This window comes from Pieris napi, chromosome 8 (assembly GCF_905475465.1).
Source record: "Pieris napi chromosome 8, ilPieNapi1.2, whole genome shotgun sequence".
Classification (NCBI taxonomy): Eukaryota; Metazoa; Arthropoda; class Insecta; order Lepidoptera; family Pieridae; genus Pieris; species Pieris napi.
Window position 1 is genome coordinate 814,217 of NC_062241.1, and position 20,038 is coordinate 834,254.

The 20,038-nt window shown below is 33.3% G+C and overlaps 1 protein-coding gene across 2 annotated transcripts in view; it reads left to right on the forward strand.

Moving 5' to 3' along the window:
• The first annotated feature begins 1,281 nt into the window (after window positions 1-1,281).
• Window positions 1,282-20,038, forward strand: part of LOC125051567 (myosin light chain kinase, smooth muscle-like) — a 38,843-nt gene continuing 20,086 nt past the window's right edge. For both annotated transcript variants that reach the window (XM_047651978.1, XM_047651976.1), the window contains exons 1-3: window positions 1,282-1,497; window positions 13,603-13,646; window positions 17,944-18,034. In XM_047651978.1, the coding sequence (XP_047507934.1) occupies window positions 13,613-13,646; window positions 17,944-18,034 (125 nt within the window). In that variant the 5' untranslated portion in view covers window positions 1,282-1,497; window positions 13,603-13,612. The remainder of the gene's footprint in view (window positions 1,498-13,602; window positions 13,647-17,943; window positions 18,035-20,038) is intronic.

A 20,038-nucleotide genomic window follows, 5' to 3' on the forward strand; every position in this document is an offset into this window, starting at 1 on the left:
TACCTTGCTTATATGCACATATAGTAAAATAAATTTATTTAATTTATACACAAATTAATTATTATTGATATGTGATCGCTTAAAAATAGATTTACTAATCTAACGTCACCGTATTTTTATTACTACAAATGTTTTCGTTTAGTGTTAATCAATGTGTTTAGTGCTTTTTTGTGTTGATTGTATTTTTTTAACTTTATTTAGAAGGAATTTTAAAAATAAAAATTGTTGTTCTGTGGTGTAGCCCTTTAGGCACCAAGGTTAAACCCCTTAGGGTATTTTTTCTGTATTTTAAGTTTATTCATAATGTTTAAACAATAGCAAAAGTCATATTGAATCGTATGTCTTAGAACTCTAATTTAAGGCCGTATATGGCTGATCACTTAGAATTGTTATTTTATTTCATAATTAAATATACAATAAATGATAAATATTAAATTTATCTTAATATGTTGTGTTCTCTCAATGTTGAAGCTAAAATTAACATAATTTTGTTTTTGTTACCGCAAAGTCAGAGATTAATAAAAATACTATTCTACTCTAATAAGTTTTTGCAGGAGCTGTAGTCATCAATTTACGCAAATTCCCCCGAAAAATAACCCTAGATAAACCAATATCATTACAATTCATTATTAACAAATAATTTAATGCAGCTATTAGATTCATCTACTAAGTAACTCAACAAAAATCCCACGAAATCTAGTTTTTAAGCCGCCCAAAAAAAATATATCTACTTCTTAACAATTATTCTTATTTTTAACTTTTATTTTTATTTTATTTACATTTTTATTAATTTTACTATACACCTTAATTACACAAGACGTCATTACGTACACTGGTAATTTTTATTATTATTTTTTTCTACTTAGTATTTATTACATTCCTTTTCTTTCTTTTTTTGCGACTGAGGCGCAAGCTAGCTGCTGTTATCTCTGGTAGAATGACCAGCGCTGTGGAACATTCTGCTCCTCAGATAATACTGAGCCAGGGCCAATTACAACCCAGCACACACATTACACACTTGAAACGAACCTAATGGAAAACGGGATTTTTTTTTCATTGTTTTTGATATCTCTTATTTTATTTTTTCTTTGATTATTGTTATTTTGTGTGTTTATATGTGTGTGTTTCAGTAATAAATGTTATATCAATATCTAATGACAAGTAAATACAGTCTGGAACCACTATGTGCCCGAAAAAAAATAAAAAAAATCCTCAAAGAACGACTTTATCTCGTATTACTCGTAGTCGCGCGATAAAATTAGATTTGCTGACGAGCGCCCGCGCACTCCGTCTCCACCAGTCGGCAGTCACGCTTAGAGCCCGCGACGCGACAGCAGCGTCCGAAAACAAAATTAAAAGAAATTAATTGTTATTTTTCTTTGGTTTTGTGCGTCAGTGTTAGTGCAAGTGCCTGAAAGAACGTCGTGTTTGTGCAATATTGTGATAAAATCCTTTTATCTGTGGTCACTGTGTAATGTGTATGTCCTGAGCTTAAAGGTAAGCAGCGGTTTGAAAGTTGTTAATGAACATTCAGTTTTAGAGGCCGCATTTTGGAACATTTAAAAGTGAACATACCGTTAGAAATAGCTAAACAATTATAGTATTAATAGTAAACAATGTTTGTACACAAACTCTAAATTTTTTATTATATACGTATCAATAAATTAGATTTAATACTTCTGGGATAATAAAAACTGTTTGACCAATATTGGGCAATTAAATTCTTCAGATATTATCATTGGCAAAACACATTTATCGTGTATGTTTTCCGGGTATGACATATATTGGTTGTGTCATAATTAGATACGTGAAGGTTAATTGATAAGCCATTTTAAAGTTTACCTAGGATGTGCAAAGAACGATGAATTCTTTGTAATGGCCGTTTGGGCCATTCTACGGGTATTCCTGTTTCCCTTAACCAAAAACTTCAAAGATTGTCCCTGTGTTACGCATGAAGGCTAAATGGGCTAATTTGTTAATTTATAATAATTTTCTAGTTATTACGTGATTAAATTAAACTAAGTTACACCATCAGAAGAGCATTAGTCAGCTATCTTCCATTAATGATTATTAAAATACATTTCTTATATCCTCAGGACGACAATAATGAAACTAAGCGTTTGCTAAAGCGTTATTTAAAGTCCGGTATATTGTCTATTATTGCACCCTTTTCACTAGTAATTTTATAGCAAATAGGTAAGAATTCTCATGTCTTTCAACACAATAATATTAGTTACTTCGCTGGGAATCGACATATTACATTTGCATTAACCACTAAGACACAAAAGTGTATATTTATAGTTGATATTTATAATAATAGCAATTATAAACGGTTGTGTAAACGGATGTAAGTGACAGAAATTCCTTAGCGCTTTCAAATAAGCAAGGTTAACTCGTGTTCGACTGTATACATATAATCTTTTGTATACTTTCCATTGAAAGTATATCATTATATATAACAATGTAAAGTATGTTTTAGTCCGGAGGCCTTACTCTAACTTCCAACAGCGATCCCGATCCAAATAAGTCTTTGTTCCAAGGTTGCGACATCAGCGCTACGGATATTGAGAGAACTACATCGAACTTGCAGTTGCATACAAAAACGTCGGGATATCGCTGTCTCCACTTGCATAATGTTTTGAATCACTGGGACTAAAACCGATGCCTTATATACTCGTTAATTCGGCCATAAAATGAATTTTCTTCAGCTCCAGATGAGATATGTAGAAGTATATATATGTATGTCCTATGGTTACAGTACCTTAGAAAACTTATAAATTGAAAAGGGTCTACAGAAGAAATAGCTAGGTTTGGCTTGAAAATATAAAGTCACAAGGCAAGGCATTTTGTCTGAAAATTTTGTAAAAATAAACATCAGTTACGTGTGAAAAATTAATTTAATTTTCATAGTTAACAAGTTTTGTCCTAAGTAAATGAGATATGGTAATATTGTGTTGGTTTTACATTAAATAATCCATTTCCAGTGTTAAAATGCAAACAAAATATATGCACAAGTGGAATAACTGTCTGTGGCCTCGCATTTCGCATTCGCAATGCTTACACAAAATAAGCAGTTTTTCTTTTTCATGTGTCCTTTTTTACATTGATCACTGTTTACGTACGAGTATGTTTTAATTGCTTTGTTTTGTCTACATGTCTTATGTATTTTTGCACTTCTTGCACTTATCTAATTTCATTCAAAATTCACACAGTGGTTGCCTGGAAGAGATCGCGCAAAAGATAAGGTCGCCAGTTGCACTCCTCTGACCTCTTTATTTAATTACGTCAATTGTATTATATTTCTGTAATAACGAAGTGTTAATAAATAAATAAATAATCGTTATTACTTATTTTAATGAAATAAAGCAAATTAATTATATTTAAAGAATTAATATTGAAAATTATCGTTAAAGAAAAAGTATTGGTAATTGTCTAAAGCTTTGTTGAATTTTCAATGTCTCAGCCAGGAAACGAATCTTACTACAGCGCTGAATATTCTGAATTTTATTTTTACACCTTTAACGCTATTCTAAACGTCAATGTGACCACTTTTGGGTCCTCTTTTTCCTGCTTCTCTTCTGCAAGTCAAATAAAAAAAAAAATTGTGGCTTTTGGAATCATTTCAATTTCTTGAGATTACAAATATGATTGCTTATCGCAGTGTATTATGATTCGTAGACAAAATCGCGGGTCTACTTCATTCTAAAACAGGACCACATTAATTACTCAATACCGGATATTGCGACTCCGATAGCAACGCATTTGCATTCATACATATCTCTGTGACATAAGTGATAAGTAATCCGAGTAATTTTTACAATTCATTAAATAATTACCAGAAAAACGTCCTCTGTGTTTAAATTTTATAATATTTGAGTGTTATGTTCCATTCAGGCTTAAAAACGTGTGCTTCATCGTATATTACATTCTTTTGCGAACTAGCGAACAAAACGAAAGAGTATGATCCTCCCTCAGAGGCTGGCATGGCTAAAATGGGTCCATGTGCTGCAGTGATTGCCCTTTTTGGGCGTCCCCTAGGCTCGTTTGCGCCCCTATCCAATAAATAAAAATCCACAGACTTATCGGCACTTAAAATTGTATATAAATGATTTTAAATATAAAATCAGAGAACAGTCCAAGTAAAAAACCTTAATTTCTGAGATCTTTGTTATTATTTGTTATATGGGACACAATCTAGGAGAACTCGTGTGTACCTAGGTATATAATGTTAGGTATTTCAAGTTGTTATATATATATATATATAAAACTAGCTTCTAGCAGCATCGCCCGCGTTGATTTCGTTTATTTAGTTTCGCTTCAACAAAAATTCTTATACTACATAATATATAAAAACCTAGCCGCTACAACCTTTTAGGTCTGGGCCTCAGGTTTCTGTGATCATGATCATTTGTTTTTTTCTAACAGGCAAGACTTCTGTGCATGACACACGCCGTAGACTTTTTGGGTCTAAGCCATGACGGTATACTCACGATTCTTTACAGCATCAGCGTGTGCACATAGAAAGTCCATTAGTGCACAGGCGAGGTTCGAACCTACGACCTCAGAGTCCTGAAACCAACAACACAGCTTTCATATATATACTGTTATATCTTAGCCTTCCTCAAGAATAGGTGAAAACTGTACAAAAATCCATTCGGTATCATTCAATATGTAAGGATTAGTTTTGTACGTCGAATACGCAGGCTGTATGAGTTTATGAGGCAGCTCGATTCGAAAGCAGGGTTCATTAACCGCGCTCTATTGAGCCGGTTTTGACATTGAGGTTTTGGGCTCAAGTAGAACGTACAAGACTTTTAGCACTACAGTTTCTTATTTTTAGGACAATGCCTTTTGAATGTTACGCGAAATGTCAGATTATACTTCCCCTTAACTTTAAAGGGGTTTAATTAAATATATGTAATATACTCTTATTCTAATAAAAACGCCTTGACTGAGACGAATCGTTTAAAATTAAGGCCTAAACTAATTATATATATTTATTTTTGTATTGAATCGTTGTTCTAATTATAATATTTTTTAATAATTTGCTAAATAAAAATATATGACATACGTATATATAAGAAATGTAGTTAACACTTCTTATAGATTTTATTAATGTTCCGATATTGTAATATTATAAAATTAACACAAAAACTCATAAATTTGGATATATATATATATATATATAAAGTATTTTACAATTTATAATAAGATTAATTAGTTTTTATTATATTTAAATGATAAACAACTTTAAACCATATAGTACTTACCTGTGATACATTTTAATACGTGTTGATTCACCAATTAGGTTCATCGCTAAGTAGCCTATATTTTGTAAAATAAATATATTTTTTAAAACTGAATTTAAAATTAAAAGTACACTTGGTAATGGTTTAATTTAATTAAATCCTTTAAATTAATTAACAAGTCGACACCGGAACTCATAGTTGCGTTATAAGCACAACTAGGTATTTAATTAATTAAAGAATAAATCATGTACAATATCGACCTGGAAATGAAAATATAAAATTCGTTTCAATAAAGTTCATTTTCTTTATTCCGTTCTTCATTGCTGAAGGTCATACTGGATTACTTCCTCCATTCTCTCTTCGACAGGGCCCTGGATCATACCCGGTGTCCCAATAGCCATTGCAATTTCATCTTCAATGTTCGGTTGCGACATACATTATTGAAAAGCGATATATAACAACGGGCCAACACTATCTTTCCGCTACCTTTTCGTTTTAAATGTGGGTACAGATACCGGCAAACTACTTGAGGATTAAACAAGGGAGTGGGGGAAAGTTTGCGCATCGCGGGACACAAACGTCAACTGATATACCAATCACGCGATCGACACGTCACTCTCCCGCCGCCGCGCACCACCGCCCGCCGAAGTGATACCTAAAAATCGCTTCTGCGCATGCAAGGACATTTGTTCAAGATGTTTGCCGGTATCTGTACTACACGGTAATTTAATCTTAATACTATTTCCTATATCTCGCAGTTGTAAAGTCGGTCCTAGGGTCTAATTAACCTTTCTTGATAACTCGACTAACAATAAACATTAAATTATTGTTTCAATTCTAACAACTAGTTCCTGAAAGCGCATTCAATCAAACTCTTCACAGCTTAAGTATCTAGTATTCATACATACATGTTCAACCGCGCACTTTCAAATACGACTCAAGTCGCCATAGAATCTGTTACTATTACTTACTTATTGTTAATATTTTCCTACGGTAATTAGCTCATTACAATTTAAACCAATACAGCGGTTTAACCTAGAACTTTGTATATTTAATAGGAAATAATAAGATGTTTGTAGCCCCGTAAACCATAAACGTAAACGTTTTTTACGAGGGGAAATTGTGCTCACTGCCCGCGCCATTAATGTCAAACTTGACGCGAGGTCTGTGGGGCTGGGTCTACACTGAATAGCAGAGGGCTTTGAGTGTAGCCCGAAAAATAATTTTGACCGTGAAAAATCTCGATTACAAGCATTAAACGCGGTTATCGTAGATTTTAGATATTTCAAAATCCTTTATTCATTTAGATAACACAATGTACACTTATGAACGTTTTAATTCGATTGCAAATAAACCACCAACGACGCTGTTTAACTATGTATAATATTTACTCACTGATAATGCGCCATATCTATTTACTAGATCTCTAAATACATCTCCGGTTATATCTAGAATATTAAAATACAGCCAACAGAGATTACTATTTATTAGGTAAAAATCCAGTAGAATATTGCTAACTTCACAGAAGTTTTATCTCTAATATGGCAACATTGGAATTGACCAATCATACCAAAATGTAATACCTGTCAATTTGACAGTATCTCGCTTCCCACGATAGCCGTTAAAAATTAATATACTTGCGTAAACTATAGACAATATTGCCACTATAAATTTATTCTTAGAAAAGACAGTTGCAGCAAAGCGAAGGACTTTACCCCCCGCTAAAATAATTCCACGACGCTTCGCGCCTCTTAAGGCGTACACAATGAGTAATGACGTACACCACTGACGTGGCATGCCTGCTGAATATAGATGCATCTTCAATAACAGTGATATAACGGCTATTTCCTTTCAAACCGACAGATATTCATGACGATTGTGCATATCCTATGAAAATCGTGATATTTTTAGAACACTTGCAACAGTGCGCGTCCGTCGTTTCACAACTGATCGTTTTTTAAGGGGGTTTTTGTCGCGCACTAGCTGCCTCGATTAAGGGGCATTCAAGATAAGAGCGTACCAATTCTTAAAGTCCGGCAACGCACTCGCGAGCCCTCTGGCATTAAGTGTCTATGGCTACCACTTAACATCAGGTGAGCCTCCTGCCAGTTTAATCATTTTAATATAAAAAAAAATAGAGCCGAAGTGGCTGTCAGAATAATTCTTATTAACTGTTGTTGTTTTATATATTTCTCATATTAAGTATCAAGATGATTACGAAAAATAACGAAAACGTAACGTTAAAAATGGTTAGCACTGCAACGAACGAACGAGTTCTCTTTCCGCACAGACTACCAATGTCCATTAGCAAATGTTTCAGGTTAATTATTACTAAAAGTAGAAGTGTTCTTTTTTATATAAATTGTCTCTGCACAAAGATGCAATTTAACAACGACCTAGCCTAACATAGTGACTTATCTGATCACCATCCAAATCAAGACAACCAATGAGGGCTGACGAATTATTCGACAACGAATTAAATTAAGACTTTCCATTTTAACGAAACTCAATACCGAATTTAATAAAGAAATCTTTACCTTAAATCAACCCTTGATGCAGCATAACAAATATTGGTATAATATGATAAATATTATTATAACTTATTGGCACATCTAACAATTCACTAATACAATGGTTTGTTCCATCTGCAGTGGAAATATATATAGACCTCAGACCACTCTGTGACTCTTTGCCCATGTCTTTAATTTTCCTTGCCATGCCATTTACAACAATCCAAAATTGCATATAACACAAGGAACAATATTTATAATTCAAAGCGTCCAATACACAGCAATTACCCTAATGTCATCGAAAACTATACTTTTGTTAATCAATAATTAGAAAATCGCTTAAGCGGCAAATTATTCGTACAACGATAGTTTAATGTTTCTTTTTTAATGTTGATATTGACTTATTAATGCCATAAATATTTGTTCTTGATTCTTTGTTTATACTAAACTCCGTTCACTGAGATTCTTACTATATGAGACATCTTAGTAAAACCCACACAACAAATAGAAAATCATGGACACCTATAATTTGTGACCAATGCGTGGGTAAAAGTATTGATGTATTGATCAAATATTGAAGTTTATTGACTGACTTTTGATTTATAACTGTTCAAACTTTTGCCTTACATCTCAATAAAACATTATTTTCGACTTTACTAGATTTCAAATAATTGGTCGATTTTTTTATCGTAAAGTATGAATACAAAAACTAAAAAGTTTTTAGTTTTTTTGGTAATTGGTTATTGGATAATTTTTCAGTGTTACTTGTAATTTTATTTTTGTTGATTTGGCTATGCACTTCTTGCACTTTACAGTTAGTACTTCTTATTTGTTTTCCTTACTAGGGTTGCCTGGAAGAGATCGCTTATTAGCGTTAAGGCTGCCCGTTGCATCCCTAATTATATATGTTATTTGTTTTTAATTTAATGTAACGAAGTTAAAATAAACTGATTTAAATTTAACTTAAAAAAGATTTAAAATATTTACACTCATCGTTCGCCGTTAGATATATAAAAATACGCCACTATATAAAGCTCAGTTGTCCGTCACCACATTGTCTAATTAATACAATCTAAGGCCCATGAACCGGAAGTGTGCCAAGATGGCGACAACACGTGAATATAGCAGATCATTTTTTTGGCTATCAGTCAACAATCAACCGCCCACGTTGCCCAAGAATTTCACCTTGACTCGAGAAAGCCTGTGCTTCGTCCAAGACACTTTTTTAGAACAAATTGAATAATCTGTATCCGTCTTTTTACGATGTAATAGTACATAAACATTAATAATGAGGTTATGTCAAAGTCAAAACCAACTCTTCTCAAAAACACTATTAATTCGGTTTCTTTTATATCTATTTATTATGAGCTTCAAGACGGCAAGAAGCGCCAAATATTTAAATTTAAATAACACAACAGAAAGGGAATAAAAATATCAAAACAAGCTTCAAAATCATCTAAGTATTCCCATAACAAGATAGTTCATAGCAATTTCTTCATGAGCTTTCAAATTCTGCCTTTAATTCCAACGAACGAAATAGTTTTTCCTTTGCGTGGTATCAACATGTCACCTTCCAGTCACATTATCTGTGAACAACATTACAAACGTGGGTTGTTTTAGTGCCCAACGATAAGAAAACGTTGGGGATAAATCAGCTAGGGCATTTGTATTGCTGGAACTGTAAAGTGTCCCGGTTTTTTGTCCCTCTCTGTCCGGTTCAATATCGAGGACATGACGGCATTCTTCAAGATGTAGCACAGACATCACGTACGTACCTATGTGATGAGGTCTGTACGCAACGTATCATAGGTTGATTATAATCTGTGCTCCATATACTCTAGATATTTATGTTTCATTTATCCATTCATTTACACTTCGTTACATTTATAGAAAAACAAATAACATAATACATAAAAATTATAAGAGATGCAACGGGAGCGATCTCTTCCAGGCAATCCTAGTAAGGAAAAATAATAATACAGAATCACCAACCTTAATCTAGAATAATGGAAACATTGTTTTAACTAAAAACTTAAAAGCTAAACTCACGGATTTATGAATTGCGTTGCAATACAAAATAATAAGAAATGTAAGAATTACAAAAGTCGTTTGAGCAGGATAGTATATGGCTAGTTGAATAGCTAGCCACCCGCCAGCTGCCTGAAGAATTTATCTGCAGATTTTTATATGATAAATATTGAATCTTCTTTATTTTAGTTTGGTAAACGATACTTACTAATAATTATTTCAAGATTATTTTTTTAGATATAAGTAGGACTGTCTAATTATTTATAAAGAATTAAAATAAATCAATGTTTAAATATTACTTTAAAGTCCTTGTAAACATTTCGATAATAGGTTTTCTTGTCTCTATTCTGATAGTGTAATAAGAAATAACACAGGAATAAATACGTTATACGTTTTTATTTTTTATTTATTGATACATGTGTATGCCTAAATAAAAGTAAATATGACATCACAAATTTAACACATATACGTATGTATATATACTATGTGTATTGTGTATATATATATATATATGTGTGTTAAACACATCATTAGAACATAAGCAATCTATCAAATGAAAAAATTAAACAAACAACCACCAAACAACAAAAAAATAACTAAAAATTAAAAATTAATAATAACTAAAACTAAAAAGATAAAAAATACAATAACAGTAATAAACAAAACTAAATGAGAAGTTCAACCACATTAAGAGCCTGCAAAACAAAGTTACGGTAAGTTGGTAGACTGTTGTAGAGCACATCATTATTTTCATCAATGTTAGTAATTAAGTTGTAAGAGCGAGATAACTTCATTGGACCATTAAAAGTAGCAGATGAATAAAAAAATAATTACGTAAAAAGTTATATTACTTTTGGAAACAATAATTGTTTCTTTTAAAAAGGAAAAAGGCTTTCAACACGTACATTAAACTCTTGTTAGATGCCAGACCTTGGCCACGTTTTTATAACGCAATTTCAAATTGAGTTCTTATCACAAACGTGTCATTACTGAGTTTTCTTTTAAATGATGAAATATTAAAATTACATTTTCACACGTACCGTAATATATGGACGACCTTGATCCGTTTTATTTTTTACGAATCGTAAAATGCCGGAACAACGGCGATTTTCTCGAGAAACAAAACGTTTATGCTGGAAACATTTGTTTTTCGTAAACGAGGGTATTTGGATAATTGAAACAAAATTGTATAGAATTGAAAATAGGATTATTATGCGTACTGTAAGATTATTGTTTGTTTTTAAAATATATAACATGGGGCAAACGGCTCACCAGATGTTTAGTGATAGAAGATAACTGATAGTGCCGCCATAGACACTCAGACAGACACATTGCCAGCGGGCTCGTAAGTGCGTTGCAGGTCTTTTAAGCATTGGTACGCTGTTTTCTAGAAGGACTCTAAGTCGAATCGGTTCGAAAATACTACGGTGAGCAGCAGGTTGCAAATTGTGGTATACGTTTTTGGGAAACTTTAAGATTTTTCTCGAAAATCGGGAAATTTAAACGTGATGAATGTGTGTGAAATCTGCCATTTAACAAATGACAGATTTTGTTTTTGTTTTGTAATGATAATAACTATAATAAGTATTATACTATACATTATATGTTATACTAAAACTGCTCTATTAGCTCTTAAATCCTTAGATGTTACAAAATTAGTTAGCTATTACTCTCCCGGCTGCTTCTGTCTGTTTGAACGCGATAAACACACAAACTACTGAATTTTTTAAGGTATTACGTTTTATTAGCTTTATGCTTGTGTTAATAATAAGGTAAATATAACAATTATTATTGAACTGGGAAATGTTGCCAAAATATAATTCAAGCGGGCGATGCTGCGGTTGGAAACTAAATGAAACTTTATTCATGACAGAAATACGCTTGTGACTAAATTGATCTGTGTGGGAACTCACCAGGGAGCCCCTGTTTTGTAAGTAACTAGATTACAATTATTTCGTGGTACATAATACAACTGTAAAAGAATCAGAAATTTTTACGGATGAAACGCAATAATAATAATATTAGCGTCACGAAGATGTGCAGCGTTTTTGTCGAAAAAAAAGGGAGAGAACGATTGAGAGAGAGTGAGAAGGGCAAATTACCTTATAGAAATTATATTTTTAAAATTAAAATTTCGTAAAGAGTATTTATGAAATATTAGTATTTTATATTTTATGCAACTAATTTATTGAAATCTCAAATGACGAATTGTAAATTAAAATGCCACGTGTTTTATTATAGAAGAAATAAATTTAAGAATTTAAATTTAAAATTTGTATTAATTTTCGACACTTAATATTTTAATGACAATTGAATTCATTAAATTCCTAACACATCTTCCTTTTTCCCTCCCTCTAAGTGTCGGAAATCTAAAGTTTTAGATTTGTATAAATATGAACAAGACTTAGAAATTAGTTTGCCAAAGAAGTTTCACTTCTGACATGTGTACCTACTTTGTACGCACGCACTTTTTTTTAAAGATAAAGTAGTCCTAGTGTTACACCTAATTAAACGATTATAAGCGTTTATACTTAAATAAGTTTTCGCATTACATAAATCATTTTGCCTAACATTATAGGTATAAATCTGATAAGCAATTTGTATCTGTCGTGTAATTGAATGTCTGAGATCCTTAGTCGGCCGTGCGACTTAAATAGATGACCCGGTTTCGACGGTAGGTATTAAGACACTTGTTTGTCTAAATTTTAAATAAACAGAGGTGGCCTTGATTTTGGCTCGTTGGCAATTTTAGTAAATCTCACTTAGTCATCACCTAGAAAGCACGTCAGGGCTTTTGTTGTATTATAAAAAAAAATTGTTAGTCTTTTCGTAACAATTTATTTATTTCGTAATCCTACAGCTTACATAAATTTTATATAACAAAAAAAAATATTGGTTGTTTGTAAAGTAGGTTTACGATCGAGATGTTTACGTGATAACGTCTTATTGGTGATATAAGTTTTTGGGAAGTAAGGAATTAATGAAGATAACAATTTTTTCAAATTTTAAATTACATCTATCGTTTTATTCACACTTTTGATGATAAATTTCGGGTGTAAAATGACAAGTTTACTTATTCGACTATGATATACATTTTTCTTCATACATTCACGGAATGACTGGCAGCGCTCGAGATGAGACGGGAGATCGGTCCGTCTCTCTCTCGTTATACCTGCGATCGCGCTCGTGAGGTTTTGGTGTGACACAAGTTTCTGAACATGTCACCCGACTAAAACGATTTTAAAGACGTTATCACGTCAAAACTATAATAAAGATATAACCAATGATGGAATACATTGTATATTATACAAAAAGGTTCACACGAAAGGAACAATCTATAAAAATTATTAAATACATTTAATTAAGTAATACCTAATTCGGCTGTGTTGTGTGATGGTGTATATGTGGGGTGTGCTCATGATGCAGATGATTTAGCGCTATGGATATTCTTAATACTAGCATAAGCATATTCCGCGACTGCTTAACAAGCCAATACTTAAATAGTGGTCGTCGTATGTCCTCCAAAACTTCTATACAATTGTTACGAAATTACTAATTAGTTTAAAGATTTATAATATAATCATTGAAATTAAATTGACATAATCTTGTCTTGAAGTAAAATCGATATTTGGTGAGGACTGATGTATAGCTTTAAAGCTTCATTACTAAGTCGTCACAACTCACAACAACACGAATATCGGAGAAAAATTGACTTCTGTGTATTGAAATGGAAAATCTATGATCATAATAGGCATATATGTTTATAATTTTCATTAAATAAGATTTCTAGTTAATTTGCTTTTATTTCCTTTCAGATCATCCGAGATGATCCACGTAGATGAAACAGATCCTGTTGGAGGTAAGAATTTTCTTCTTTAATTTTTCTACACTTACCTCTTAAATCATACAACCTCCGATAATACTTTTTTTTACTAAGGAACTGAATACTCTTACTTTTGAAAGAGATAGTTACAGAGAAGGTATTTCACTCCAGACCACAGGTTGCAACTCTATAAAGCGCAAATTTGGCCACACATGGAGTACTGTTCTCACCTCTGGGCGGGATCTCCCCAGTACCAGCTCTTTTTTGACCGTATTCAACGAAGAGCGGATCGAATCATCGACGACCAGGAGTTGTTCGGCTTAATACCCGCAGCTGAGTTTCATCATCGGAAATCAAGGCAGAATACAAAATACCATCTGTATCAGCTCGACTTCCGTCGTTCCACAATTGAAGGTTTCTTAAAGCAGTTTTTCCCGCGCACCACCACTATGTGGAACCAGCTGCCCACTGAAGTATTTCCGAACGTAGGGTCCTTCAAGAAAAGTAGGTACCAATTCTTAGAATCCCGGCAACGCACTTGCGAACCTACTGGCAATGTGAGACGTTGAAAGAAATTCGATACAAACACCGGGATTCGTATAGCTATTGGGAGCTACAGATTATCAATGCGGGCGCTAGTTCCCTGTATCCCGATGACTCAATTTCTGATAACCGCATTGACTTGCATTACGATCTGGTCAAGTGCTTTACGAACATTGACAGTGGCTTGGCAGTGGTTCAATTATTCGTGTGGGTGCAATGTGCTCTAACCTTTATGTCGATTGTTTAGTCTGCGCTGGCGCCGGTAAATTTTCATAATTTACTTTATTTAGCCGAATTTACTTTTCATCATGAAGACACTTATTTTAACGTTGACGCCAGGTTCACATGTTAACTCTGAATCATACTCATTTTCATTAATGTAACAGGGGGCAAACGGGCAGGAGGCTCACGAGATGTTAAGTGATACCGCCCCGCCCATAGACACTCGCATTGCCAGGAATTAAACCGATTGGAAAGAACTAAATCTATTTTCGGTTTAAATAAATAAATAATTAATATCTTGGAGGGTGAGAATGTAAAACGAAAGATTACGACCACTCTGATCAAACGGTCGTAATAACATGACGTATCGTGTCGCGTGTTGGACGTTGACCAATCACTATCGAACGCACCGTACACAGGTGAACTTAACGCCTTTGGTCTTGATGATAAGTTTTGAGTTACACAAATTACACATCAGTTGTGAATGCATTTCTATTGAACTTTTTTTTTTTTTTTTTTAACGTCAGGAAATGCTTTTACGCATATCCCTGCTGAATTTTACTCCAGCAGGGATTATGTGGGACTCAGACATAATATTTACACACCTACCCACTAAAACCTGACGGATGCCTTCGGCTCGCCATTCTATTGAATTGGCTTCTATTGAACTTCGGTTAAATATTTATGAGAACTGTCAACCGTCTTAATTCACAAAGATCTGTCAACATTCTGTGACCATTTGACAGTGACTGCGCCTAACTCGATATTGCGTCGTTTTATGATTAGGTAAACTAACTGTTACTCTCTCTGAATGAACTTTTGATTTTTTTAAATCCTGATTTACTAGAACTTGTACAAAGTAACTTATTAGAGAATGTGATTTTTTAAAATTATAATGATAGATTTTTATAAATACATGTACAGGACTGTTTCGATGTTTACTACGTTAGAACAGTCATTTGGAATTGAATTAATTTCGGTCCAATTTGCCTCGCAGTACCATCATGCTGTGGACCAGTTAAAAGACTGCGGCAAGACGGATTTGATCAGATTTCTCAGATTTCTGTATCTGTTTCATGATGGTTTGTCAATCTAATAGGCAAGTAGGTAATCAGCCTCCTGCCACCCTGACACACGACGTCATCTTTTTGGTTCTAAGACAAGTCGGTTTCCTTAAGATGTTTTTCTTCACCGTTCGAGCGAATGTTAAATGCGCATATAGACGGAAAGTTCATTAGTGCATAGCCATGGATCGAACCTACGACCTCAGGGATGAGTCATGAGAGTCGCACGCTGAAGCCACTAGGCCAACACTACTGCAATGTGTCAACAACAATTTAGAAATGTTCCGTCGTATTTTAGTTCGCAGTTTTGTAACTGTGCGTCATTGCGGTCTATCTGTTTTGAAAATGAATGAACCTTATACATAATCGTAGCACGTATTTATACACGGATATGACGTATATTATTGCAAAATAAAAACTATTTGTAAAGTGCTGGATAAAAGCCAAGTTGTTCGACTTTTCCCTACTTAAAATGACACGACGCCAATATAATTAGGCAAGATACGCAATACGCTTGCTTCTCGACAAACATTTTTCAATGTCGCGAGCATGTATTGCTTTAAGTGTAACTTTCATGTCCAGAAAGTATTGAATTAGACAATTTGAATTTTCATCCTTATAGCCTTGATAATTAAGAAGAATTTTGAAGAAATCTAGATTCCTAAATGGCTGGCAATGCACTGAGTTTTGTAATACGTAAAGTTTTTAGTGCCACCAGATTATTATGGATAGTATTGTAATTTTAAATAACTATCAAAGTTTAATTACAATTCTACTGAGGTTTTCTTTGAATGGCATTATTTAGTGTATTGAATCGTCAAAGAGGTTTAATGTTTAGTACACGCAAACCAGAGACAAGATACTCTACTTTATTACTTACACCAATACCAATAAAAGACAAAATTCTATTAAAGTTATCTTGATCAACTCCCACGCGTCTGGAATAACTAAATCCCTGAACGTTAAATAAATAAACAAAAGCATTCGGTTTTTGGCAGAAGAACGAATTCCACTATATTTTCGACTCACGCGCCGGTTAGGCACGATGACATTTGACTTGCGATCATTTGTCTTACTACGTGCTACGTGATTTATTCGTATAATTTTTTAAAATATATTTATAATACAGGTTGTGAGTTCAATATGGACCTTGGGATTCTGTCTTCCGCCATTTGGTGCACATGTCTCAACCACTTGAGCCTTCAGCCTGTTTTATTTTATGAGTTGGACGATGTTATAAGTTCTTGGTTGTAGCGAATACGCCAAACACCGTCGTCGCAAACAGGGACAAAGATTCATTGAAGGGTCTTACGCTCGGAAATAAGCAGAGAAAATTCGTCTTACTTGCTAAGGGTCTAAGGTTTTAGAACCATGATTGAGCACTGGTCGCAGCAGAGTTTTGTACAGAACAAGAGAAGAAGAAGAGAAGTCGCAGTCGGAAATATCTACTAAGGCCAAAGTCGCAGCTATTTGCTATCATAATGCGTCTACTGATCTCTCGGCTGGGATTATTATCATTCATCAGTTGTTTATTTAGCAGATATTGCAACGAGTTAAACATTCCGCATAAAAACCATTTAAACTAATTACTATCAATTAAATAAATTAAGTGATTATTTGTAATTAACTAATCACTTAACCATGAGAATTAGTAATCTGATATATTTCCCATGACAACCCAGTTCAAATTAGCACTTTCTAAAACGGGTTTTTTCATACAACTTAATTAATTTTTAAATGTCAATTCGCGTGAAAGGTTTACATTAAAGTTCATAGAAAACTGTCATTCTGTCAGGCATAGAAATATCGACTTTCATCTCGTGTCGATACTAATACGGATCAAGTGTTTTAAAAAGTTACTTGAGCTGTAATACCTTATAGAACGTTAATGTTAAATCCAAAATTGATTTGTCTTTATTGGTTGATAAATCATGGATTTTTCCGTTAAAGCTACGACGGGATTCTTTCCGAGACATTGCAGTTGTTATCTTGATAACTATTTAATGAAATTCAATCCCATTTGTATGAAATTATTTCATAAAGATAATAAAGATGCAAAGCCAACTAGATGTAAAAAAAGCTAAAGAAACATACCAAATTCATTGTCAATCTAATACCGACAGAGATTCAACTACGAGTATTATGGAAACCTTATTTATAAAAGTGGCTGGTGCTTTCCTCGCTCAACGAATAAGTATCGCAATACAGCGAGGAAATGCTGCGAGCGTTATACTGCCACAGTGACCAAACTTTTTAAATTTGTTTTGTTTTTATTTTTATTTTTATTAATTTTTAATTATTTATATTATTACTATGTAGGTTAAAAAATTGTAAATACTGTATATTTGATTGTTATGTTTAGGTTTTAATAAACGATATAAAAAGTAGACTAAAATAGGTCATTCCAATACTAGATTCCAATATGGTAATTTACAATGTGATAATAACGTTATTGAAAACTCAAAACTACAACTATGGATTCATATAAATATGTATTTTTACAGAAATCGAACCGCCATTTCCATGCCGAGATGTCACAATCAAGAGGAATACAGATGTCAACGACCACTACGACATGCTCTCCGAGATAGGACGGTGAGTTTATCAGCTGACAGCCGTAAAAACACGTTCGCGTCCATTTCTCTCTCTTTAATCTGTAGCTCTCGTTTGAGCGTCTGTCTAAAAGCTGTCTGGAGCGGACTCTCTGTTTCCACCTGTTTCTATCCAGCGCCACTCTTATGACAGTGTACAGTTTTGAGGACGATGAGTCTTTCACTTGATCGGTCCATCTGGTTGATGAACGGCCACGTGATCTTTTGCCTTGTGTTACCAACCACGATCAGTTTCTCCAAGTTCTCATCTTTATAAAATAATATCGCGTAAATAAACAGTAATTCCAATCTAAGAAAACATTGACATTTTTGATATTGATTCGTATTGATAGGAAGAGTTAATTTAAAAACTGTTGTGTTGACGAATCACAAGCATACTACGTTTCGGTTTTTATAATCTATTACAAAGGGAAATATACAATTTATAGACAGTCTTTAGATAGTAGCTTATCAAGGATAAGTTCAACAGCCACTGTTAAGTCTACACGAATATTAAAAGGACAAAAGTTTGTTTTTCAGTATCTTATCTCGTAAAGTAGTTGTTGCGAAAGTTAGAAGCATTGACAGATATACGCATCTTACATAGTGTTTTTATTATAAGACCTATAAAAATGTAAAGTGTCAGTATATGTACCACATAAAAAACAATATATTATGGCAAAGCGCCTTATAAACTTTCAGTAGTACATGTAATACTAAGTAAGTAAGCAGTTGATCAGCCTTCAGTATCTGACCGTTTTCTCGCGATATTTTCCTTCACCTTAGGTACATATATATTATTTATTCAGGATGATTGGAGTGAATTTAATATCATATATTCCAATATTTTATTTAAAAAGAAACAATTAAATAAGACTTAAGTATGCCAAAGCTATTCTTCGGTTGAAACTTAAACTCACAAAAGCTAAAATGGAAATGGGCCGGTCACATTGTCCGCGTTTGAAATGACAGATGGGTCAAAAATACCCTTACCTGGAATGGCCCAGTGGGAAAAAGACCCACCAGAAACCTGGGAAGTTGAAATAAAGTTGTTACCGAAGAATGATTAAATAATAGTAGCGAAGATGACAGACAAATGTAAGAATTTGGAGGCTCTCCGTCGCAAGTCGTAACTAATATTAAATTTAGTAACACAAACTTAATGTAATTCTTATTATTGTGCTCGAATATATATTTTTATTTTATTTATTTATTTCGTTATCCTACAGCCAACATAAGTTATATACATATAACAAAAACCAATTATAGTGAAGCTATAGCCAAATATAATATTTGCAAAAATATTAAATACATTTAACTAAGTAATACCTAATTCAGCTGTGTTGTGTGTTGGTGTAACAATGAGGGTATGTACGTGAGGGATGTGCCCATATTTTTATATTCCAAAGTTCAACAGCCAGCGTTAAGTAGTTTGTTGTCTTTTCCACGCGGCCTAAGTGTAATAAAATATCCTAATCCGGTAATGCAATACCATCTTGTCAAACAGGTTAACTTAGAGCCAGAATGGCTGATATGTAGTACAGCTTAGGTTGGGACAGAAAGTCGCCTTTTTAAGTATATAAGTTTTATATACGAGTTTCGTTAAAATATCGAAAGATTTCTGTATGTAATGAATAAATTCTTAAACTGGGCCGATTTCAAGAATCTTTTAACATTATGATGCATTATGCGTAATATAGGGGTTTATTTTAAAATTTGTAAGAGATAAACGTAGCAAGGAGGTAATTCGGGACTTTGGCGAGATTTTGGGATAGGAAAGGTTCACGTTTTACCTAAAAGCCTTTTTTGTATCTTTACCGAGAAACTTTAGAAAAATTGTAGATAATTCCAATCTATGTCATACATCTACTGTTTATCATAGACACTATGCAATTGTTTTTGTCTCTACTAAAGTCATAAGAAATGTCGTTCTTTGTAAATTAGTTAGCTGTAAAATTATGAAAAATTAGTAGTAGTAGAAATTGGTAAAAAAAATTACCGCTGTAAA